The sequence below is a fragment of the Pituophis catenifer genome, unplaced genomic scaffold (genome assembly GCF_029215685.1).
Source record: "Pituophis catenifer annectens isolate HBS135680 unplaced genomic scaffold, rPitCat1.0.hap2 SCAF_8, whole genome shotgun sequence".
Lineage (NCBI taxonomy): Eukaryota > Metazoa > Chordata > Lepidosauria > Squamata > Colubridae > Pituophis > Pituophis catenifer.
This window is the reverse complement of record NW_027256888.1, coordinates 43893252-43916610: the sequence shown is the minus strand read 5'-3', so window position 1 is coordinate 43916610 and position 23359 is coordinate 43893252. Positions and strand designations below refer to the sequence as shown.

Here is a 23359-nt window from a genome sequence, read left to right as displayed (position 1 = left end):
GGAAATGGAAACTAGTAAACTATACTTTGGTTTATTTCTGTGTGTCAGGGCATAAATTGTTTATAAAGACATTTTAATTATGATTATTGGTAAAGGTGAATAGGTGCATGTATATGATTCACAACCATTTATATTTTAGTAATATTGATTCAGAAGTTTCTGAAATTAATTTCATAGCATTCTTTTAATGGTTGGACAAATTACTATAATATGTCGCTTTTTTGGGTTGCCCTAGCCAAATGATTACTGTGAACAGAGTAACAGGCAGAGCACAAGTTCATTTCATTTTCAAAGAAATCCAAGGAGTCAAGAATTTTCAGTAGATGATTGACAGCAGAGCTCCTTGGCATCTCCAATTAACAGGACAAAGTAGAGGTGTTGACAAAGATCTCACCCTGAGCTTCAGAGTCAAAATAGACAACACTAATCTTGATGGGTACTGTGCAGTTCCCAAAGCAGACCTCAATATGTTTTGTCCGTCAGTAGTAAGTGCCTTTACATAAAATGTTATTAATCAAGATGTTTCACCATCTTTGTGGCTTATCTTAAACTAAGAATAGAATTTTTGTAGTTTAAAATTAATTCATACTATTTAGGTACAATCCTATGGACAATATTCTGAGAGTAAATTCCTCAGGCAATAGTAGGAATTACCTTGTAAAAGACATAGGACTATGCTATTGGTTTGTTGTACTAGTTTAAGTAATTATTAGCAAACAGATTCAGGGAAAGAAGGGGAAAAGTCCATCAATGAGATACTTCTTGTGAAAATAAGTTAAACTCATCTGAGTGCATTGATCTGTAAATATCCACTGATGGATCAAAATATTACTGGACATAAAAATATTGTCCGTTTGTATCCACAGACTGAAATAAGCAGGTATAATCTTAACAAAAGATAGCATGGTAACAGTGTCTTGATCCTCCTGGTCCACCACATATTAATTGAAAGCAGAGTGAGAACAAGAATATAGTGAAAAGAAATACAAGTGAAAGAAGCAAGATTAGAAAGTCCCAAGTGAAAACAAGAATGTGCCCCAGAAATCAGCAATGAGGTCAGGAGTCAAGCCATATCATATTTCAATCATGTTTTAGGCACATCACTACTCTGGTTGCAAAACTGATATGTCCTTTCAGATTTTAGTCTCTCTGCTTTCACAACGACATATTGCACCATTTCCAAAGCTGTAGAAGCCAGCTTATTTTCTTGGCTCTTCAAGAGTTCTAATTGGTTTTTTTTTCTAATGATACATAATATGACAGTCAAAGAACTATGCTAATGTTGAAGAGATCAACATTATTTTAAAAGAGAAACAGCCTAAGCTTCCTTCCCTAATGTCTTTCTTTTTCCAAAACTTGCTGTAATCTTCCTTAAAGGATACTTATAGTTGCAATAAGTGGGAGATCAGAGGTAATTTATGACAGTGTGTCATATTTAAGCTGAAGATCCCATTCTGTGAAAATATCATAACTGAACAAAAAAAAAAAAAGAGCAACTTATCTGTGCTTAACATACACAAATTATCCTCTTATGGGGATAGGAATTATATGAAACACAGCCTTATTATCTGAGTGTCTACATCAGGCTTAATGTTTGCATAGAGATATTCTCAAAATCATGTACTTCTGCTGGCCTGTTTGTAATCTTAGCTGAGAATCAAGGAATTGCTGCTTTGATTTTACAATTTTGCACATTCAACTTTTGATTGTGGGAACATAAAAAGAAAGAAATACAGTCCCACTCTTATAGATGCAGTACAAAAAGTTAACAGTAGGACTCACCCCATTATAATGAGGAGGCTTAAATTTTTATAAGGATTCAGTTGCAGAATTGGGTCAAATCTGCGTTGTATACAAGCTGTATTCATGAGTGATAATATTGCCATTTTCGGGAAATAACTGGGTGGCTATACTCAGGCTGTTAGATTAGCATATTTTCCTACCCTAACAGTAAAACTTGGTGAAAACCATGTTCTAATTGATAAAATGCAGGAACAGAATCCACTGAGCATGTGTGTATCAAAGCACTAACGCCTAACATACTACTCATTTAATACTAGTACATGACTTATAGAATATCCTATGTGCCTGCTTGGATAATAGTAATAAAATTATTGTATACATAAATGCATACAATTTTTGCAAATTAATATTCATTTTAATTCATGTAAAATAATTAACATATGCACAGTTACCTGAAGTAATTATCACTGAATTTATTACATCATGGTAAATGTGCATAAATTTTCAGGCTTAAGCCTTTTTTGGACCCCGATTTTATGTGATATATTTGAAAATTATTAAGTAAGTTGAGGATCATTTTGGGTGTCAGGTTATGATTATAAAGAATTCATGGCAAGTGAACAGTGAGTTGTATCTATGTTTTACTCTTCAATGACTGCCGGTTTCCACACCTGTGCTGTGACACCAACTTTCTTGGCTGAGAATTTTGGCTTGGGAACAGAAAATACAGGAGATCCTGCTGGTTCTTGCTTCAAAAATGTAGGGCAGCCCATTGATGTGTAGGACTCAATTACAGGACTAGAAGCATTCGATGGGAAGAATGGTTGTGAGCTGTAGGCTGGTACAGAATATACTGAAGAAGCTTGAACATTAGAGGGAGAACCAGCATTGAGTACTCTTGATGGTACAGCTTGTTTCAAGGCAGACACTGAATCAATCTTTGAAGGATGTTTGGGAAGGAGAGTTTCCTTAGTATCAGACGGAGGTTGAAAAGTAAATAAAGATGCATTAAGCTGGTATGGCTGATGCTTCATCACTTCCAAGGAGCTTAATTGTTTCTTAGATTTTTTCTTAGTAGTTTTGGTAGCTCCAGGATGCTGTGACTGAGATTTGATAGCAGCAAGAGGATAAGATGGAGACTGGATGGGATTATAAGCCACAGGGGGTGGTGCTCGAACATTTGATGAGTATTTCCAAGATGCTGGTAATGATGGAGTTGGGGATGAAGGCCGGGGCCGATTGGCCTGCACAGTTTCTGAGTCTACTACATACTTTTCCATCCGTGATTGCCTTTTAGCAAAGAGCTGAGCCCCCTTACCACTCAGTGCTGGGGGCATCTCAAAAGCTGGCCCCATTCCACCAGCAAGAACAGCATTTCCTAATGGAGTAATGGGTGTTGTTTTGGGGGTATAATTTTGGTGGGGTGATGAAACTTGAGCACCCTTAAAGGAAGACTCCAGGTTAAGAGTACTTGGAGGCTGTGGAGGTTGTGGAGGCTGTGGAGGGGGATAAGCTGGTTGTGCTACTTTGATGGCTGCTGGGCTTGCTACTTCTGGAGATTTTGGAACTGGAAAGATGGGAGCTTGAGTAACAGCCACCACTGGAGGTGACCAGACTGGTGAAATAGGTGTTGTGGCAGTCGGAGAAACCTTTACTGAGGGTTTGGGAGCAACTGGGGGTGGGATCTTTTGTTTGGCAGCCTGGATATGCATGAAATTGCAGGCCTCTGCTCCCAAGCTGAGGTAGTCTTCTTCAGGACCTGATTCAAAGCCACCAGTGGCAGTTTTTTTGCCTTCTGTATTCTGTACGAGGGACAAAAGAGCAGGATTTGGACTCATTTTGGGTGCTTCTTTAAATGTAAACATAGGCTTTGCAGTGCTTCTTCTCTTGGCCTCCTGTAATATTCCAGTTCTTATTGCAGGCACAGCAATCCGTTCATCCCTGGATGCAATCTGCTCTGTTGATTCTGTTGGAGACCACAATGTTGACTGACTGATGCTTGTGGCCACTGGAGTCAAAACAGTTCTATATAATGCTTCAGGTGGTGGGCTAACTGAAGTATAAGGAGGTGGGGCAGGTAGCTCGGAGGGATGAGTAACCATGCTTCTTGGGGGTGAAAATGGAACTGCTGCTCTGTTCTGAACACCAGGGAAAGGCTTGGCTGTTCTGTTTGAAGTAGGTGAGCTAAAAGCTTCTGGAGGTGGATGTATCATATTTATCTCTGGGACAACCCTGATGCCATTTTGCTGAACTATTGTCCTAGGACTATGGTTCATTTCTATATAGCTTTTGCTTATGTGGCTTTTCTGCATTCTGGCAGATTCTTCTTGTTTGGCTTGATAAAAGGAAGAACTCATATTTTGGATGGCTTCTGTTGAAGTGGCCTCTCGGTGTGCCTCAATTCTGTGCATACCCTGCATCTTCATTGCTTCTTGTTCAGCAGTGACCTGGTCTACCCTTTGACGTCTTTTGGCAAACATGAGTGCCCCTTTGCCCTTGGTCTCTGGAAGCAGCTGTGACATCTCGTCCCCACGTTTGGTTTTTTTTTCAATCTCAAGTAGTCCAGTATCCCAATCAAATGTCACAATCCGTTCTTCTTTATCCAGGTCAGAGAAGAAATCTTCATCAATTTCTGACTCACTTGTGCCAAATAAAGTTACTTCAAAAGTGTTCTCCTTCTCACCTTCTTCACTTTCGTCTTCTTCACCTTCGTCTTCGTAACGTTCTAGTTCCCCAGTGCCGTAGCTAACTAACGTATATTTTCTGGCCCTTTGGCGACGCTTCTTAAACATCAACACTCCTTTGGAATTGGGATTTGGAGCTGCTGTCAGTAAGAGAGCAATACTTTTACATTTAGACTTAGCTTCCTTCACCTGCTTCTCTGAGAGGCTCTCGCTCCTTCTCAGCCCTGAAGGAAAAGAATAAAGAACGTATTTTAGTGGATAACATGACAACAATTTTAACAATAGCTATTTGGGTTATAAGACTGTAATACAAATCCTTCTTTCTTTAGAGTCTGATTCCTCACCCTTATAAAGGAAGTATGGGCAGGGCATTAAGATTAATCTTTTCCCACAGTTGCAACCATGACCATTCCATAGCAAGCATTCCTTCATTAGTGACATTCTTTGATTAATCTTTTCTTCTCACAGTTTTGCTATTTCAACTTACACAAACGTTTGGTGTTATAATATCTACCCAGAAAGAAGTAGATATATGGACAAAATAAGGTAGAAGATAAATAACTGAGGTGTATTTTTTATGATGGATATTAACTTGGATCTGCAGCGCTTTGAGAGGTTTTAGGATTTAGATATACTAATTCAAACAGAACTAATTTCTGTAATAATAAATAATTCATACAGGAAATTTTCTTGTTGAAACATTATCTGGATGAAAATACATGCAATGTAATTTATATAATGGACAACTTTTTGGAATATAATAATCACATTTAAGTAATTTATTTAGTAGGTTCTAGAATGAATGAGTTTTTTCTTGTTCTGTGCTGTATTAGAATTTGATTTTTAATTTTAATTTTTTTAAACTTAAAAATGTAAGTTATTTTTTTAATTTTTATTTATTTTGTGCCTTTGTGTTGTTTTTTGACTCCTAGAAACTGCCTGGACAAGCCCCTGCAGTTTTATGAAAGTTTTTATTTGTGGTTTGCCATTGTCTGCTTCCTAGGGCTGAGAGAGAGGGACTGGCCCAAGGTCACCCACCCAGAAGTGTTTTATTGGAGTCCTTTTTTAAGGAGGAGAATCCTACAGTACTCTCCATGAAATTACACTGTTTAATTATTATCTATTACTGAGTAAAAGTGAGCAGAATATAATAAATATCTTTTAGCTCAGTATTTGAGATAATGCACATCCAGGCAGAGACTTCAGAGTTAATAACATCAATATACTATGAGATCAGACCACAATATCTAGATTCGAAGTGGTAGCAGTGGGACTTAAAGTGTGTGTGTGTGTGTATGTGAAAATAAAGTAGGAATATTTTATGCCATTCCTAACCAATAAATATAAAAATAAACCTTGATTATTTGGAATTTTGAGAACACGAGTGCAGGATTTGGAGAAGCTGTAGCAGTGGTGGGATTCAGCCAGTTCGCACCACTTCAGGAGAACCAGTTGTTAACTTTCTGAGCAGTTTGATGAACTGGTTGTTGGAAGAAAACATTAGGGCAGAGAACCGGTTGTTAAATTATTTGAATCCCACCACTGGGTGGTAGGTGTGTGTGTGTGTGTATATGTATGTTTGTTCATTCATAAAAATTCAATCATGTGAGAATAATCAGCCTCAAGGTGCCAGGTTATCAAAATGTTCCCTGTCACCTCCTCTCTGTGGCAGGTCTGAAGGCCTAATACAATTACTTGTCCTCATTTTCTGGATAGTGTGCTACTTTTTTTTTTTTTTTACGAAGGAGTGAACTGTGGCCACCCACAATTTAAATATTCTTGAGGGCCTGATGTATATCATAGAAGCATTCTTCAAATGATTCTGAAACTGCCATATTTGCATACTCCCTTCTTTTAATTTTTAAATAGTATGAAACATCTGAAAGGCCACGAGGGAAAAGGAAGCTTGCTAACACCAAAGATTACATACTAGGTCTCTAGGTGACATTTTGAGGTCTCCATTCCTAGAGCAGGGAAATGACAGCACGCAATGGATCCTTCGCCATTTAGTCTGGCATTTTCTTTAGACTCTAGAGAGAATATTTTTGCCAACATATATTCTTAGAATGAACAGTATGTCCCTGTCAGGAATATATTCTGGAATACCAGATCATTGACAATGGTGAACTGGAAGACATGTAAACGAATTGATAATTTATTTTCATAAAATTTATTTATTTTCATAAGCAATATATTTTATTTCCCACCCCACTCTTTTTTATTTAATAATTGCTATCTGGTTTGAAATGCATTATTGTCCATATTGAGCATTCAGGTCAAGCAGGTTGCAAATTTATATAGATGGCTGGATAAAGTCTCATGGATACAGGCTATAGACTATATAGGCTACAAACTATATGTATATTATGGCCAAGTTATGATATGATGTTCATTAAAATTAAAAGATCAGATTCAAAGGGAACAAGTAGATTGGCTTATATAATGTATTACTGATGATGTGCACATGCTACAAGAAAACATTGGCTATCTTCCTATCAAACTGTCAGAAAGTAATCATGAAAGTAATTTAAATTAAACCAAGGGTGAAAAATAAGTTGATGTATTATTGGAGCCCAAGTAGGAATGAACATCCAAAGAGGGTTTAAGTCTGTGTAGCTTTTTATAACATGTAACAAATTGTATTTGCAACTGTTTTTAAAAGCAGTTCATTATAAAACAGAGTAACTTACTGAGTCCATAGTCCAGTTTCAGATACAATCCTAAAATATTATGAAAACCTATTTTTGATTCCCTTTGCTCCCTAAAAGTGAGACTTGTACAAATATTTAGCATGTTTTCTAACACATTTATTTTTAAGCGAGAACCCAAATCTGGCCAAATGCTTTATGAATGCAATCTGATTGTTGATTGGGAATATACCTGACTTAGAAAGTTTAAAGCTAAACTAATATGGAACAAAAATACTAAACGAAAGTGTGAGTTTATAATCTAAAAGGAACATAAATTTTATATACAATCAGGCTGCTAATAATGTTTTTTTAAGAACTGAAGAGGATAGAAACTTGGGTTTATCTTGAAACAACTGCTAGATGTTGTTAATGTTATGTTTATCATAAGATAAATTGCCCTTTTTAAATCTACGTTGCCTGTTATACAGTATTACATTTTCACATTTTAGTGCAAGTATCACTCATTCTAAAATGCAAAGATATTTGTCCAAATATTAGGAAATAGAAACTAAGCTGCAATTTTATGTGCACTACCTGGGGATCAGTCCTATGGATAGGAACATACTTTTGAGAACACATACATAGGATTGGCTCATAGAATTCCCATATATTTGGCAAAAAATAAAGGAAGCAGATAATTGTAATGAAATTCTTATATTAGAGACGTTAGAGAAATGTTAATCTAACTGCACACATTTTTGTCATAAGTAGCTCTGTCAGAATGATAAAGTGTAGGGTAGTTATTTATTTGATTTTATACCACAAAACACATAGATGCTCTGTTGCTTTATTCAACTGTAAGCTGCTCGAGAGTTAGATTAAGTTTAGAAGTATAAAATGGCACTAGCTCCATCCCAACCAGTTAGGCTATTTTGGAATTTGAGATCTCTTCCATGGTAGTGAAAATGTAATAATAATACATTATAGGTAACAATTCGCTGTTGCTTCAAAAATAAAAATAAATACCAGTTATCCTAGATATCCTAATAGTTGGCTCAGTTTGCTATTTTACCTCTTAGGCTCCATAAACCATCCCTATTGTTACCTTGCTATGTTGTAGGTATAGTCACATAAGTGTACTCTCATAACCGCTTGCAAGGTGTCCTTGAAACTGTCAGTGCTTCCTAAATTAATTTGTGACATGGAAATCTATCTTTATCTTTTCTCTTTTCAAGTTAAGTTTTTGGACTTGTAAGTGCATTCAAACTGAAGTATCTCCACGTATCAGATGAAAAATATTAGCATGATTGCTTTGTTCTACTCATTTCTCTTTAAAGTAATGATGTAATCTATCAGGCATAAGTGGGCCAAAATGCCAAGGATGTGTGCTCTTCCTTTATACATCATTTAATATAATATAAATATGTGGCTCACATATGGACACTTTATATCTAAGCAACAGTTTAATCCACTGATTACTACAAATGGCTGTTGTCCTAAAAATACGCACATGGAAGAATTTGCAATGGGCGAACATGCCTAACCTGGCAGGCTCTGTTAAGATAGTTCAGGGCTAGAGTATGTCATCATGCCTTGGCCATTTTGCAATGAAATCCCTTGATGGAATTCTTGAAATAGTCAGAAATGATTGCCCAGATGCCAACAATAGAATTGAATAAACAAGCAGATGCTTTGACAAAATATTTTTTCAAGTTAGTCTTTTCCAATTTTATTACTGTTTGGTCCTTAGGTTACTTCAAATTGCAGTCTTTGCCTAGATTTTGTACTCATTTTCAGGTATAGGAAGCAGAAGGAATAGTAAGTTCACTTTACAAACTAGGGAAGCCTTGCAAAACTGAAAGGATCATATAACTAGCCAAAAATACACATGCTGGTGTCTGTCAAAGTAACTTTCAGCAAGCATCATCAAACCTCACTATTTGGTCCTTTCCTTTCCTTTCCTTTCCTTTCCTTTCCTTTCCTTTCCTTTCCTTTCCTTTCCTTTCCTTTCCTTTCCTTTCCTTTCCTTTCCTTTCCTTTCCTTTCCTTTCCTTCCCTTCCCTTCCCTTCCCTTCCCTTCCCTTCCCTTCCCTTCCCTTCCCTTTCTCCTTCCCGTTCCTTTCCTTTCCTTTCCTTTCCTTTCCTTTCCTTTCCTTTCCTTTCCTTTCCTTTCCTTTCCTTTCCTTTCCTTCCCTTCCCTTCCCTTCCCTTCCCTTCCCTTCCCTTCCCTTCCCTTTCTCCTTTCCTTCCCTTTTCCTCCCTTTCCTTCCCTTTCTCCTTCCCTTCCCTTCCCTTCCCTTCCCTTCCCTTCCCTTCCCTTCCCTTCCCTTTCTCCTTTCCTTCCCTTCCCTTCCCTTCCCTTCCCTTTCTCCTTTCCTTCCCTTCCCTTCCCTTTCCTTCCCTTTCTCCTTCCCTTCCCTTCCGTTCCCTTCCCTTTTGACTTTCCTTTCCTTTCCTTTCCTTTCCTTCCCTTCTCTTTCCTTCCCTTCTCTTTCCTTCCCTTCCCTTCCCTTCCCTTCCCTTCCCTTCCCTTTCCTTCTGGGATTTTTTAAAAGTTAACTTTTAAGCCCTTCTTAAATTATCTAATAGGCTTTTTATACAAACATATCCAGAAGGAAAAAGTTAGTAATTAATATCTCAGACACGAACAGGTTTTCTATTACAAAATGTGCTCTGCAGTTAGAGTTACAAAGCATATTGCCTGCTTGTCATAATTCATTTTAACGGAATTTGCAAAAACAGTTTCAAAGTATAAACAAAGAAACGGCAGTTGTTTAAAGAAGAGTGAAGAAAGACGAAAAAGAAGACATATTTAGTTAATTCCTCTTTGAAATATTTATTGCTAGTAAGCAGATAGTTGCAACTGTTCTCTGCCAGTTTGCCTTTCCCAAAGTATAACCCTCATGCTCTGCCAACCAGTTTAGCTACGCTGTACTTACTGGCATGCCTTGCCCGGTGTTTGTGAGGTCTGCTGGGTTCCTTTTCAGAGGGCTGTTCGTCTTCCCCCTGCTCTGTGCCTTCTGATGAGATTCCAAAGGAGACTACAGAAGGAGGTGCTTCTGATTGCCCTCCTTCCACTTGAGACTCTACACACCCCTTTCCGGACAGAAACCTGGATGCTTCTTTTGCCTGGTCAGAACAGTCCAGAATCACTTCAACCTTAGTTAGAGAGGGTTCCTTTCTCTCACCTTCATGAGTCCCTTGGATCTCTTTGCCACCAACAATCTGGACTATCTTGCCTGTCCACTGGGCAGAAGGCTCTTTCACCCAGCTAGTCGCTTCTTGTGTTAGGACCGATCCTGTCTCCAGGGGCTTGCTCTCTTTGACTTCCACAACAGTCAGACCAGACCCAGTGCTGCTGCTTTTATTCCTGTCAGGTGGAAAGGACAACTGTAATTCAACTGTAGAGCCAGGCTTGCCTCCAGTGAAGGCAGACGCCTCCGTGCAGTGTACTTTAGAGGCTTCGATCACTTTGGGAGGGATTTTGTAGCAGGAGATTATTTCTTGCTTTGCTCCAGAAAAATCCACAATAGTTTGCTCTGTATTTGTTGGGAGTGTTTCCTCAGTTGGAACTATGATCTGCAATTCCTGACGGGGACTTGGCATTGCTGTTCTGATTTGTAGGGTTGTGCTTTCTTTATATTCCTTATTTTTAATGTCAGCAAGGTTTTCATTTTCTAGTTCAGGACTTAAAGTTTCATTTGTCCCATTGGAGAATCTGCAGGTATACAAGTAACACAACAAATTGTATAAAGTGTGCATAATTTTATATTCATGACCTTGCAATTTTACGTATTAGTATCATATATAGAAAATCACCAGTTTGGTGTAGTGGTTAAAGTGTCAGGCTAAACCTGAGAGGCCGCACTGCAATGGCTAATATAAATATGATCTGGAAAAGCAGATATATTGATATAAATATAAAAGCAATTAGAGCAATAGTCTTCCTTATAATGAGGTATGGGAATGAGCACTGGACACCAAGAATGGCTGATCGAAGAAGTGTCATTGCAAATCCTATTACAGGCTATACTATTTTTACTATACATCTAAGGCTAAAATTCTGGATAATAATGTGCACATTTTCTACCTGTCCGTATAGTTTTTTTTGCCAAAGGTGAATGTAAAATAAAATGAAAAGTGGGCTATAAATCTGGAGAGTCTAAAGCTATTATATTACATGGCACAGTCATTCGAAAAGCTATATATGATAAATGAAAACCATGTATTGCTGAGTGATACTTCATAACTAGTATGTACCAGTTGCTGGAAATACAATTTGGTTTAGGACCAATCCATAACATTTATTCAAACATTATGGAACTAGCCATAAAGACAAACATATTACTTTATGAAGTCCTGTGATTGTAGCTGGTTTTCATCACGTTGTGTTACTTGGATAATCGATGCTTGTGCTTCATACATATACACAATAAATTCATAAACATTTCCTTGTAAGAAGGAAGACTGGGGTTAAGCCAGATAACTGTTAATCTTTATTGGTAGCTTGGGTTCTTAGGTTGCATATGTGCAGGGAAATGTCAAGAGAGAGAGAGAGAGAAAGAAAGAGAGAGAGAGAGACAGAGACAGAGACAGACAGAGAGAGACAGAGAGCGAGAAAGACAGAGACAGAGAGAGGAAAGTGAGGGAGAGAGAGACCGAGAGACAGACAGAAATTCAAATTCATTATATATTTGCTAATTGGTAAAGATGACCCAGGAGATCATTTCAGTATTCTTTTACACTCGTTATTCTCTCTGTGTCAAAGTGTCTGAAGCAGTGGTAGATTTCAAAAATTTTTACTACCGGTTCTGTGGGTGTGGCTTGGTGGGCGTGGCATGGCTTGGTGGGCGTGGCTTGGTGGGCATGGCAGGAAAAGGATACTGTAAAATCTCCATTCCCTTCCCAATCCAGCAGAAGGTTATTGCAAAATCCCCATTTTCTCCCGATCAGCTGGGACTTGGGAGGCAGAGAATAGATGGGGGCGGGGCCAGTCAGAATTTTTACTACCAGTTCTCCGAACTACTTAAAATTTCCGCTACTAGTTCTCCAGAACTGGTCAGAACCTGCTGAAACCCACCTCTGGTCTGGAGCCTTCTTTATATGAAGTCTGCACCAATTCAAAACTGGTATCACCTGTGAGTGTCTCCGTGAGGCCTGGGCATTTATTAAGCCAGTTAAATCTACTAGTTCAGCTCCTTCTGCAGAGAAAATGCTGAAAACAGTTTTGCAAGATCTCCTTTGCAGCTCTGGGGCAGTTCCCCCCCCCATTCTCATTACCTTCTGGCTCCCCTGAAAAATCATTGTTGTGATGTCCCCACAGAAGCTCATTTTTAATTTTTTTTTAAATCAAGTTTTATTGGTTCCCCCCCCCACACACACACATTCACCCATATCTTTTTTGAACAGAGTATTGGCCATATCTTATCTTATACAATTTATCAAATTCAAATACATTTTACTCAATTACAATTTTTGCCACAATTTTCTTTTTTCCCTTTTTTTAATCATATCTCAATATTTCTTTGCTTACTTATATAAACAACATCTTCATTCGCCCTCAAATTCTAATTTTCCTGCTTATTCATATTTATTCTCTTTTATTTTTTAACCATTCATTTTTTTATCTTAGTATTATTTATATATGTTCGGGGTTGCCTTTCTTCCATTTCATCTTTTTTGTTGTACAGCAATCTTTCTTCTCAATCCTGCCATCTCCCTCTCTTCTTTCCTTCTTACTTTCTTTTCCCCTTCTCTCCTGCTCCTCTCTACTTCCTCTTCCTTTCTCCTTCTCCTCCTTTCTTCCTCCCTGTCTAGCCCTCTCTCCTACTCTGATTCCCCCCTCTTCCTTCCTCCCCTCTCTTCCATCCCTCTCTCTTCTCCCCTTCTCTTACCATCTCTCTACTCCTCTTTCATCTCTCTCTATTGCTGTATTCATTTTCAATTTAATATTTTCCACTATGGTGTCCAGGTAACCCCAATCATTCTCATTTATTAAAAATATTACTCGAAATTCCTCTCCTCTTTTTAATTATTAACAAATATTTCAACTTAGTGCATTTTTTCCTTGAACCCTTTGTTAAAATAATCTTCCAATCCTTGCTTTTTTCCCTTTAACAATGTATTTCTTCCATTTTACTTCTTACAAGTCTGTCATTTACATCATTTACTAACATTTCATTTTCATTAAATTTTACATTTCAATTTCAATTCCCATCTTAATTTCAATTAATTCTTTTATTGCTTTTATTTCTCTCCACTTAGTGCTTCCTCCAACATCAAAAACATAGTTCATTTTTTTCCACATTTCATCTACCGAACTACTTTACATTAAACAGTATTTTCACATATAATTTCTACAACTAACATCCTTCTCTTTATTAACATATTAATATTTTCACTGACTCTTAACCATTTTCTTTTAAACTCTCCACAGTCCCATTTTTTGATGCTTTTCTCCCTTTCTCCCTTTCTCCCATTCCCTTACAAGTATGACATTTAAATCATTTTTTAACATTTCAATTTCATTCAATTTTACATTCAATTTTCAATTTTCCATCTTAGTTTCAATTAATCCTTATGTTACTATTTGCTTCCTCAATATCATTCTTTCTTTCACATTGCATCTACTAGTATATTTTTCATTTACAGTAACAGCATTTTCACATATAATTTCTACAACTAACATTCTTCTCTCTATTAACCAATTAACATTTTCACTGACTCTTAACCATTTTCTCTTAGACTCTCCACAGTTCCATTTCTTGATGCTTTCCTCCCTTTCTCCCATTCCCTTACCTTCTTCTTTTTCCTTTTCTTATTTCTCCCCTTCAGCCTCTTTTCTTTAATTTTAACTCTGTTAATTTTCCTTCTCAATCTTTCCCCATTTATTTCTCTTCTTTTCATATTTGAGATGTAATTTCCTTTCTCTATTTTTATTCTGTCACTGTTAAACTCAGTGTAATCATCTTTATTTTCAATTGTTTCCTTTTCAATGTTATCTCCTTGTTTCTTTTGCTTCTCATTCATCTTTTCTCTTTTTTTTTGCATTCTAACCAATCCTCTGCTTTCTTATTTCCCTTAAATGCTTCTCTTATTTTTTGAAACATCTCCCTCAGTATCTCATATTCATCCTCCCAATTCTCCATATTTTCAATTTAAAAGACTAGGATTTTTAAATTTGTTCTTTTCATTTACATGTATTTCAGGTTTCAAAGTCCATATAATGTCCCTTTTTTTTTAATGTCCATTTCAAATATTCACTTGAGCCAACACAATTTCAATCTTTATCCTTCACTTCTGTTTAATCTTGCTTCAGCTGCACAAATATGTACTCCCATGTCTCTTTCTCATGCTCTTTCCTCCAGCAGATGTCTTTCTCTGATTCACAAATCTTCTAGTAACAACATATCCATTTTGTAATCCACAAAAATGCTTACTTTCTCTTTTCCAAATTAAATCCTTTTGTTATTTAAAAAATACTTTTCTGTCTCCTTTTTCCTTGTCTTATATTTTTTTTCTTTCGAAATCCAATTTTAAATCCAGGTGGAAGGTTCCTTTTAGGGCTTTAGGTTTGATTTTAAAGTTCCTCTTTTTCCCCCCCCTCCGCTTAAATTCCTCTGTGCTAAGTAGCCGCCAATTTATCGCTGGGATTTCTTTAAGATATTAAAAGGTATTTTTCTTTTTACCAGTGAGTTGGCCAATTAATCACCGGGTAACAATACTCTGTTCAAAACTCCGCTCCTGCACATTTCTTAGTCCGGTTGCCCCAGCTTGTAGCAGACGTAATGTCCGCCTCCCCCACCGCCGGGTCAAAGAGCTGTCTCCGACCGTTCGAGGAACTTGCCTGTTCCTCTTTGGTCTTCTGAGGCGCCTCTCTCTCTCCCCCGTTCCTACAAGACGGTTCTGGTCCGAAGACCCCCCGACAGTGGTTTGTCTGCCTGGGTTTTTGTGAAGCTTGGCGGAGCTTCACTATTTCCCAGCCAGTGTTGCCACGACACTTCTGGTTTCTCCTGAAGCTCATTTTTAATTTGTTTGGATACTTTAAGACAAGGAGAAATGTGCAATAGTACAAAACTCTGCTTAGAATTGGAAAAGGTTATGTAAAGCCAGTGGTTCTGTGGAAAGGACTTTAGTGTAGATACCCTAAGCACCTTTTCTCTGTCCTGATAATATAGGTTCTAATATTTTGCTAATATTACTTTGATTATGCAATGCAGTAGGAATTAAATTGGCCAAGAAGACATGGGTGATTCTTCTTATTTCTCCTTCCCTGTTATATAAGTTACAGTATCTGCACCAGGGGTGGGTTCTACTTACCTTTACTATTGGTTTGCAATGGGATCCTGTGCACGAGCGAAGCGAGCTCGCACACGCGCCTTGCTTCTGCGCATGCGCAGATCACTTGTGATGATGTCAGGGGCGGTAGGCAGAGCCTCCCACCGATTTTACTACCAGTTCTATAGAACCGGTCTGAACCGGGGACAACCCACCACTGATCTGAACAGTACTTAAGATGGGTGCAATTGAGATGCAATTATTGAACTGATTTAGTCAATACTTCAATGGGAGGGAGGGAGGGAGGGAGGGAAGAAGGAAGGAAGGAATTCAAGAATTGTAATTTAGAAGAGAAAACCAGCAAGACTTCATATCATGATACATTACCTTATGATTAGCTAATATATTTGCATTAATAATGTTGCCTAACAGAAATACCATCTATCTCTACAAACTTTATTTTTAGGGATTTAAATTCTATATACTGTAGCTCTGAAATATCATTACATAGAATAAAGTTGCATACAGTAATATATGGAAAAACATTATCTTATTAATCATTGCTCAACTTGCAATGACACACAACCTGACATTTGTTTGTTTGTTTGTGGATTCAGTTCAAAATGATTGTGACCAGCTACTTAGGAATCGGCTTACAAATACGTAAACTTTCCTGGGCATTAAGATTTGTTACGTTCACAATCTAAAAATCACTTCTAGGCAAGATGGATAGCATATAAGTTTCATAATAAATAAAATTAAATAAATAATTAAAAGAATGTGATTTATAGGCTAATGGTTGAGGCCGTATCAGGATAAGAAATAAATCTGAATTCCTTTTACCTTTTGATAAGCATTTGAAGAGTGTCAGTCAGGCCTTCCATCAGAAGAAGAACTTCAGAATAAGTCAACTCAGCACAAGGGTTGCCATTGATAGATATCACTTCATCTCCTTCACATAATCCAGCCTTGGATGCTTTGCTCTTATTTCGAATCTAAAAGAGATTTGAAATAAAAAAAATAAAATCATTATTCATCAACCAGTGTGTTTGGCTTATTTAGAGAAAATAGATGTGTCAAAACATCTAAGTTGATATTTTTCTTTATAGTGAGGAAATAGATTCCTTATTTATTTTTAAGCCATGAAAATACTTTTGTAACATCAGTTTCAAATTTAGATTTTAGCAATACATAATTGTACAGGATTTTTTTTTTAACCAACCAAGAATCTCAGAAACTATTTCAGCACTGGACTCTGCTTTGTCCTGCATTCAAAATGCTAGTGAGAGATTTGTCGTATGAACGAACAGATAATTCAATTAGTTCATTAGTATAATAGTACTTCAGTATATATTTAAATTCAGCTACATATAAGAAGGCTGGGAGGATGGACTATGAAGCTAACTAGTCATTCACATAGCATATAAATCTCACCATTGCAAGTTAAAGAGAAATAAAAATGTTAATTTAAAGAAATAACTGAATATTTGAATATCACTTTAACATACAATAGGGAATATCTGCAACCAGCTTTTTTTTTCTATCTCTAAATGCAGCTCATTAAATCAACAGTAATTGTACTTGAGTGTTGATAATACTGCATTAACTTGTAGAGCAGAATATATATAAATGTTTTCCTTCTTAAGGAAATACTTTCTTTTTTTTTCTGTAATCATATAATGTGTCTCTCTATATTCCGAAATTTCAATCTAAAATGATAAAATGCAATATTTTACTTTAATCTATTTTATCCTGTTGCATATGTAGGCCTGATTTGGTATCAATGGAATTAATGTGAACTTAAGAGCCTTAGAGGAGTGGGCGGGGGGATCTTTCTTCCAAATGTGACATCTCCTGCCCTACCAATATTCAACATTCCTGCAAGATTCGCTAAGCATGAGTCATACTGAGCTGCATTAAAAATAACTTTAAAACCCAAACTCTTGGCTCATTGGAAACTCAGCTGCTACACAGACTGGGTTAGACATAGATTGGAATTTTAGTACAATTAAAAAGATACAAGTCTTCATCAAAGCGTTTCCATCTTTAAATGACACCTAAAATGTTTTATGGGTTGCAAGGCCAACATTAAAATCTATGTTCTTGTATGTTTGCATAATAAAATAGTATAAAATGTTGATATGAGCTGCAACACTAGCTGTTGCATAAACACTAGATATATTATCAAATATGGGCATGTATATTTGCAAAGACTTGGAAAATAGTCTGAAGAGCACCCAGTAGTGCAGTAACCCAGGCATAATAAAAATAATAGTTTCAATAATTAAAGAACCCTGAATTGCTATGCCCTCTTAATACCCTATACGTGATGCTGCTTTACTCAGTAAATCATGCTTTAGGCATTAACATTAATAGGGAAGGAACTTTTGTACATACAGTTCCACGAATACAGGCAGTCCTGAAAATTTGGAAAATGATATTTGGTGATAAATGTATAGGCAAGCGAGAACAACATTGAGGAATGGAGGAAAGATGGAAATGTTTGCACAATTTATGGCATTGCACCAGTGGTGGGTTGCCCCCGGTTCGCACCGGTTCTATAGTAAAACTGGCGGGAGGCTCCGCCCACTGATCTCGACGTCATCAGAAAACTTCTGTGCATGTGCAGAAGCTTCTGTGCTTGCGCAGAAGACCGCACGTGCGAGCAAAGCAAGTGCACGTGCGGCCCCTTTGCGAACTGGTAGTAAGGTAAGTAGAACCCACCTCTGCATTGCACATTGTACTTAATGGCATATCTGAAACTATGTGTGGTGGAGCTGGGGTGCATGAATATGTTTAATTGATTACACTATAATTATCTTAATGAAAAATAAAGCATATAATAATTGCATTCTGCAGAGTGAGACCTGTCAATTATTGTCAAAACTCATTGGATTTCACACAAGAGGTTCATCAGGAAGGTTATGCAACGCTTCAGAATTCTACGAAAGAGATGCTTTTGAATGTGCAGAAGTGTAGATACAGCACCTAACTGTGACATAATAAAACTATATCTGTTTCCAGGAAGCAACCAGATGAACTTTTTTATCAGATAGGGCTGCTTTAATAAACTGCTGTTGCTAAGTGGTGTGACACAGTGCTTTATGACTATATTGCTTGGTGACTGCAATTCCAGTCCCAACTCTCTCTCTCTCTGTGTGTGTGTGTGTGTGTGTGTGTGTGTGTGTGTGTGTGCATACGCATACATACATACATACCAGGGGTGGGTTCTACTTATCTTTACTACCGGTTCGCAATGGGACACCGTGCGCGCTTCTGCGCATGTGCAGATCATAAATTATGATGTCCGTGTGGGTGGGCGGAGCCTCCCACCACTTTTACTACCGGTTCTAAAGATCCAGGCAGAACTGGGAGCAACCCACCACTGATACACACACATACATGAACACAGACACACCCACCCACACACAAAGTTAAATGAAGTGATAATAGAAAAAGAAATATCAATATGTGGTATAGATTCAGTCTTAATTCATAAATAAAGTGTTTTCTCCAATGGAATTGGTATTTCAACAAGAGCTTTATACTAGTATTTTCTTCTTTTCCTTGCAGTCTGTAAACAGCATCACAACAGCAAAAACTGACACTATATAATATTTGGTTAAATAAAAACTTGATGTTGAAGAACATAAAAAAGCTAAAAAGTCATAAATTAGTTCAAGAATGAGATTATCACAGAGTTCATTGTATCACTTATTTTTTGATATCAGGTATACTTTCCAGAACATTGAATTCTGTTAGATTTTTGTTTCCACTGTGCAACTTTCCTTTGGTGACAATTGTGGCACCTGAGTCACATCAATACTTAATCCATTTCAATTTGTTAAAAACTACAATTCACCTCCATACCATTTTACCACCTTCATATTGCTTTGCAGCCAAAGCTTGGTTAAGCATGCTTTAAGCTCCTATGAATCCATTCTTCAAAGAAACTGCAAATCATAAGTCTCTTGAGAACAATTTCAAGTTAGAAATCCTTGGCATTATTGTGGGCCATTCATCTTAATTGTATAAAATACCAGGCATTGATTGGGACAATAACAAAGCACACTCTGTAGCTTTTTGCTCCTTCCATCAAAGATAAACATTTACAAATATGGTGTGGTATGCTGTGAATGCGTTTCCTTGAGGAAATACATAAACATTCATGCTGCCTTGGAAAAAGCAAACTTTGGAATTGTTTGATACCAGTTGCTATTAAATAGAACGGTTGTTTCTTGGAACATCAATACAATTTGTTCCCATTTTGCACCTTTCAGTAGTATTGCATTGTATTTGTCATAATTTCTAGCCAGCATAGCATTTGAACTTAAATCCACTATAGTTGGAGACACTGTATACTATTCCAGTATGATTTAAAATAACCTTATATGTGGTAATGTGATAATAGATATGTGCAAATGTACTAGTATTTGTTCTCTTACAACAGAGAAGTATGTATACTTTATAAAATAATGAATATTAAAGGAATATTTCCCTCTATAACATGATATAAAGAAGGAACAAATGATGTAGAACCAGTTTGGCCTAGTGGTTAAAGACACCAGGCTATAAACCAGGAAACAGTGATTTCTAGTCCTGCCTTAGGCATGAAAGCTAGCTGGGTGACCTTGGGCCAGTCACTCTCTCTTAGCCCAACCCACCTCACAGAGTTGTTTTGGGGGAAAAAAGGAAGAAAGTATGTTGGATAGGTCTTTGAATATTAGTAGCTTGGGTTGGTAGTAATGTTATTGGTTTGAGCTCCGAGTTTGGCGATTTGGTTACAAACGTTGGTTGGTTGCTCCCCTTTCAAGGAGACATCTTCAGTGCACTTTGGATTGTGCTTGTCTGAGGGAGCACTGGTCTTTAAATACCTTTCTGAGTCCTGGTATGATTTCTGGTTTTGTGATTGGCTGGATATAGTTGCTGAGTCATAGTGCTTGGACACAGTTGTAACTGTGATGATCCGGGGCATGACACAGAGGCAGTTGGCAGTTCAAACCACACACACAAACACATACACCTCCAGCAGCGTCTGGCTGCAAGTAGTCCAGCCCAACATTGTGAGCATAATGGCTGCAAAGCAAGAAATCCAGCAGGGCAAGTCAATGAATCCAGGAAGGAAACGAGCAAGGCAATTAATCCAGGAAGCCAGGAAGAAATCAGGAAATCCAGGAAACTTCAAACTCAACACTCCAGGTATTCAGCGTTTGTTCCCAACAAATGCCCTTCCCCACAGCATCTCCTTAAGTCTCAGGTGGGTGCCTTGTGGAGAGGGGCAGGGTGCTCTCCTACCGAGTAGTTGGGTCAGCCTGCACTGTTCCCGCCTTCTCTCCACTCTCCATGCTCGAGGTTCAGGAGGGGGTGGTTCTTGCTCATCACCTGAGCTCTGTCTCTCATGTTCACTGCTTATCCTATTTTGGTCATCCTGCCCCCATTCCTCCCTGCCTACAAGCCATCCCAATCCTGAAAGGCCCTGGCCTGACTCAGCCTGCTCCTCCCCATTTTCCTCCAAAGCCAACAAAGCTGCCCCCTCAATCTCTATCGGCTCCAGTTCTAGCTCATTTTCGTCCGTAGAATCAGGCTCCAACAGGGGCACGACAGTAATCCAGGCAAAGTCAAGGAGGGAAAGGGAATTGCTGGAAGCCTAGTTTCCACCAATAAATCAATAAACAGACACACTGACATTGACCCAAACTACCAACCACTTAGAATGAAAGAACAGTATCAACCATCATCCTAAAAGCAGCATTTAAAGACCAACAAACAGTCACACTGCAAACAAAGTTATAACTTGACAGATCATAAGAAATCAGACCACATCACACGTAGCCGATCAAATCAACCTGAAACCAGACCATGACATCATCAGAAGACATCCGAAGAACACCACCACCACTAATTTACATCACACAGATGGTACTTAAAACCAAGGTCTATGACTCAACAACTACATCCAGTCAATCACACAACCAAAATCATAACAGGACTCAGAAAGGTATTTAAAGACCAGAGCTCTCCCAGATAAACACAATCCAAAGCGCACTGAAGATGTCTTCTCGAATGGGGACGAAACGTTTGCAACCAAATTGCCAAGCTCGGAGCTCAAACCAACAACATATGTTGGATATGTTTGCTGCCTTGTCTTATTTGTAAAAATAATAAAAGTGAGATAAAAATAAAGTAAGGAGAATATGCAAGTTTCCATATCCCATTTAATTAAAGACTATGATGGAAGGCTGGTTTTAGGCAATTTCCCCATCCTTGTGTTCTCTGGTGGATTATAGCTTCCAATGATATTCAGCAAAAAGGACACTGGAAACAAAAATTCTACTGTGATTGAAAAGGTAAACCCACAGCCCTAAATTCTCTATTTCCCACTTAATCCCTTCTTACTGTCTCTCCAGAGAAAGCAAAGGTTCAGGAGGAAGAATTTGGATAATTTCATATGGCTTTTATACTTCAGGGTACTAAACCTTGATCCAATAGTTTGTATTTGATAGCATCACTTAAAGAGAGTTGTCTGAAAACAGCAATTTATGAAAAGATCAGGGATGCTATTCAACAGATTCTGACAGGTTCTGTAGAACCAGTAGCAGAAATTTTGAGTAGTTTGAACAACTGGCAAATATCACCTCTGGCTGGCCCGAGAGTGTGGTGGGAATGGAGATTTTGGAATATCCTTCCCCCAGGAGTGGGGAGGGAATGGGGATTTTGCAGTCTCCTTCCCCTGGAGTGGGGTGGGAATGAAAATTTTGTAGTATCCTTCTCCCACCACGTCCACCAAGCCACACCCACAGAACTGGTAGTAAAAAAAAAATGAATTCCACCACTGGAAAAGATGCTTTAAAAAGGACATCCTCAAACTGACTTCCTTCCAGTTTTATGAACTTTGACTCTCAGAATTTCCCACCTATCATAAGCATCATTGAGATTTCTGGGAGTCGAACTCACGTACATCTGGAAGGTCACCAGGTTTGAGAAGGCTTTTTTAAAACATTTTTTTTAATTTTTTTATTAAATATATCATATCTTATCCACAGTGGCTCTGGATCTAGATGAAACAAAATTTTTCATAATAATGATGAGGATCTTTAATTCATCACAGTAACTGTGCCAGGAATACAGTTAATATACAGTGCAGTATATTAACATTTTGTTTTGGCCTCTTTTTAAATAGAATTCTGGAGAAGACAATTTCCCTTCATTTAAGATACCATTATCTTTCTATGCTAGATCCCTTCTGACAAGAGCGTACTTTTTTGCGTATCTTAAAATATCCTGATGTTTGATGTCTAGACAATAGTTTGATGTCTGCCTACTAGAAGTCTCAAAGGTTTCCCCTTCTTTTCCTCTGTTGCAGAGAATGTTGTTCCCCGTGAAAGGTGAGTACCAGAAGATAAAGTTTTCTTTTAAGCATCTTCGGTCAGTCACAGAGTATTGCACAGGAATATGTTCCATTAACCCAAGACCAAATTTCTGGAACATAATGTCTATCTTTCTTGAGATTACCTTTCTATCTTTTTGTAGTCCATCCTATAGTCAGAGCCTGACCTATGAACAGGCATAACACTATTTTGCATTTGGCTAAATACAGACCAATAACTGCAAGCTAAGAAAATATAGTATATACCAGCAGACCTTAGAAATCATGTGAGTAATGGGCTACGTTCTTGTGATACCTTTACTAGCATTGGTTCCCAGTTCACTTTCGGTTCCAATTTAAGTGGGTGTCTCTTATTTATAAAACTGAACTGAAACACTGACTCATAGGCATTCCAACAAGGCTTTCCAAATCAACAGTTGTCATCTCACCTTACCAACCATTCTATCAAAGAATCTGAATTTTATCATGATTGAAACAAAATTCCCACTTTTATCAAGAATTTCTAACTTAACTAACATTACTCAAAAGAGTTATTTATACTTCTCTTCTCCATCTCGTAACACACATTATCTCAAGTCTTAAGGGTTTCAAAAATAAACACTGACCAAATGCAAAAAACATGCAAAAAATGCTCCATG

The 23359-nt window shown here is 37.6% G+C and overlaps 1 protein-coding gene across 1 annotated transcript in view; it reads right to left on the bottom strand.

Annotated features, from left to right (window-relative positions):
- Window positions 1–23359, bottom strand: part of SYNPO2 (synaptopodin 2) — a 99246-nt gene that overhangs the window by 9715 nt on the left and 66172 nt on the right. The window contains exons 2-4 of the mRNA XM_070949219.1: window positions 16178–16329; window positions 9997–10775; window positions 2415–4651 (exon numbers count right to left, since the gene is read on the bottom strand). Coding sequence (XP_070805320.1) covers window positions 2415–4651; window positions 9997–10775; window positions 16178–16329 — 3168 coding nt within the window. The remainder of the gene's footprint in view (window positions 1–2414; window positions 4652–9996; window positions 10776–16177; window positions 16330–23359) is intronic.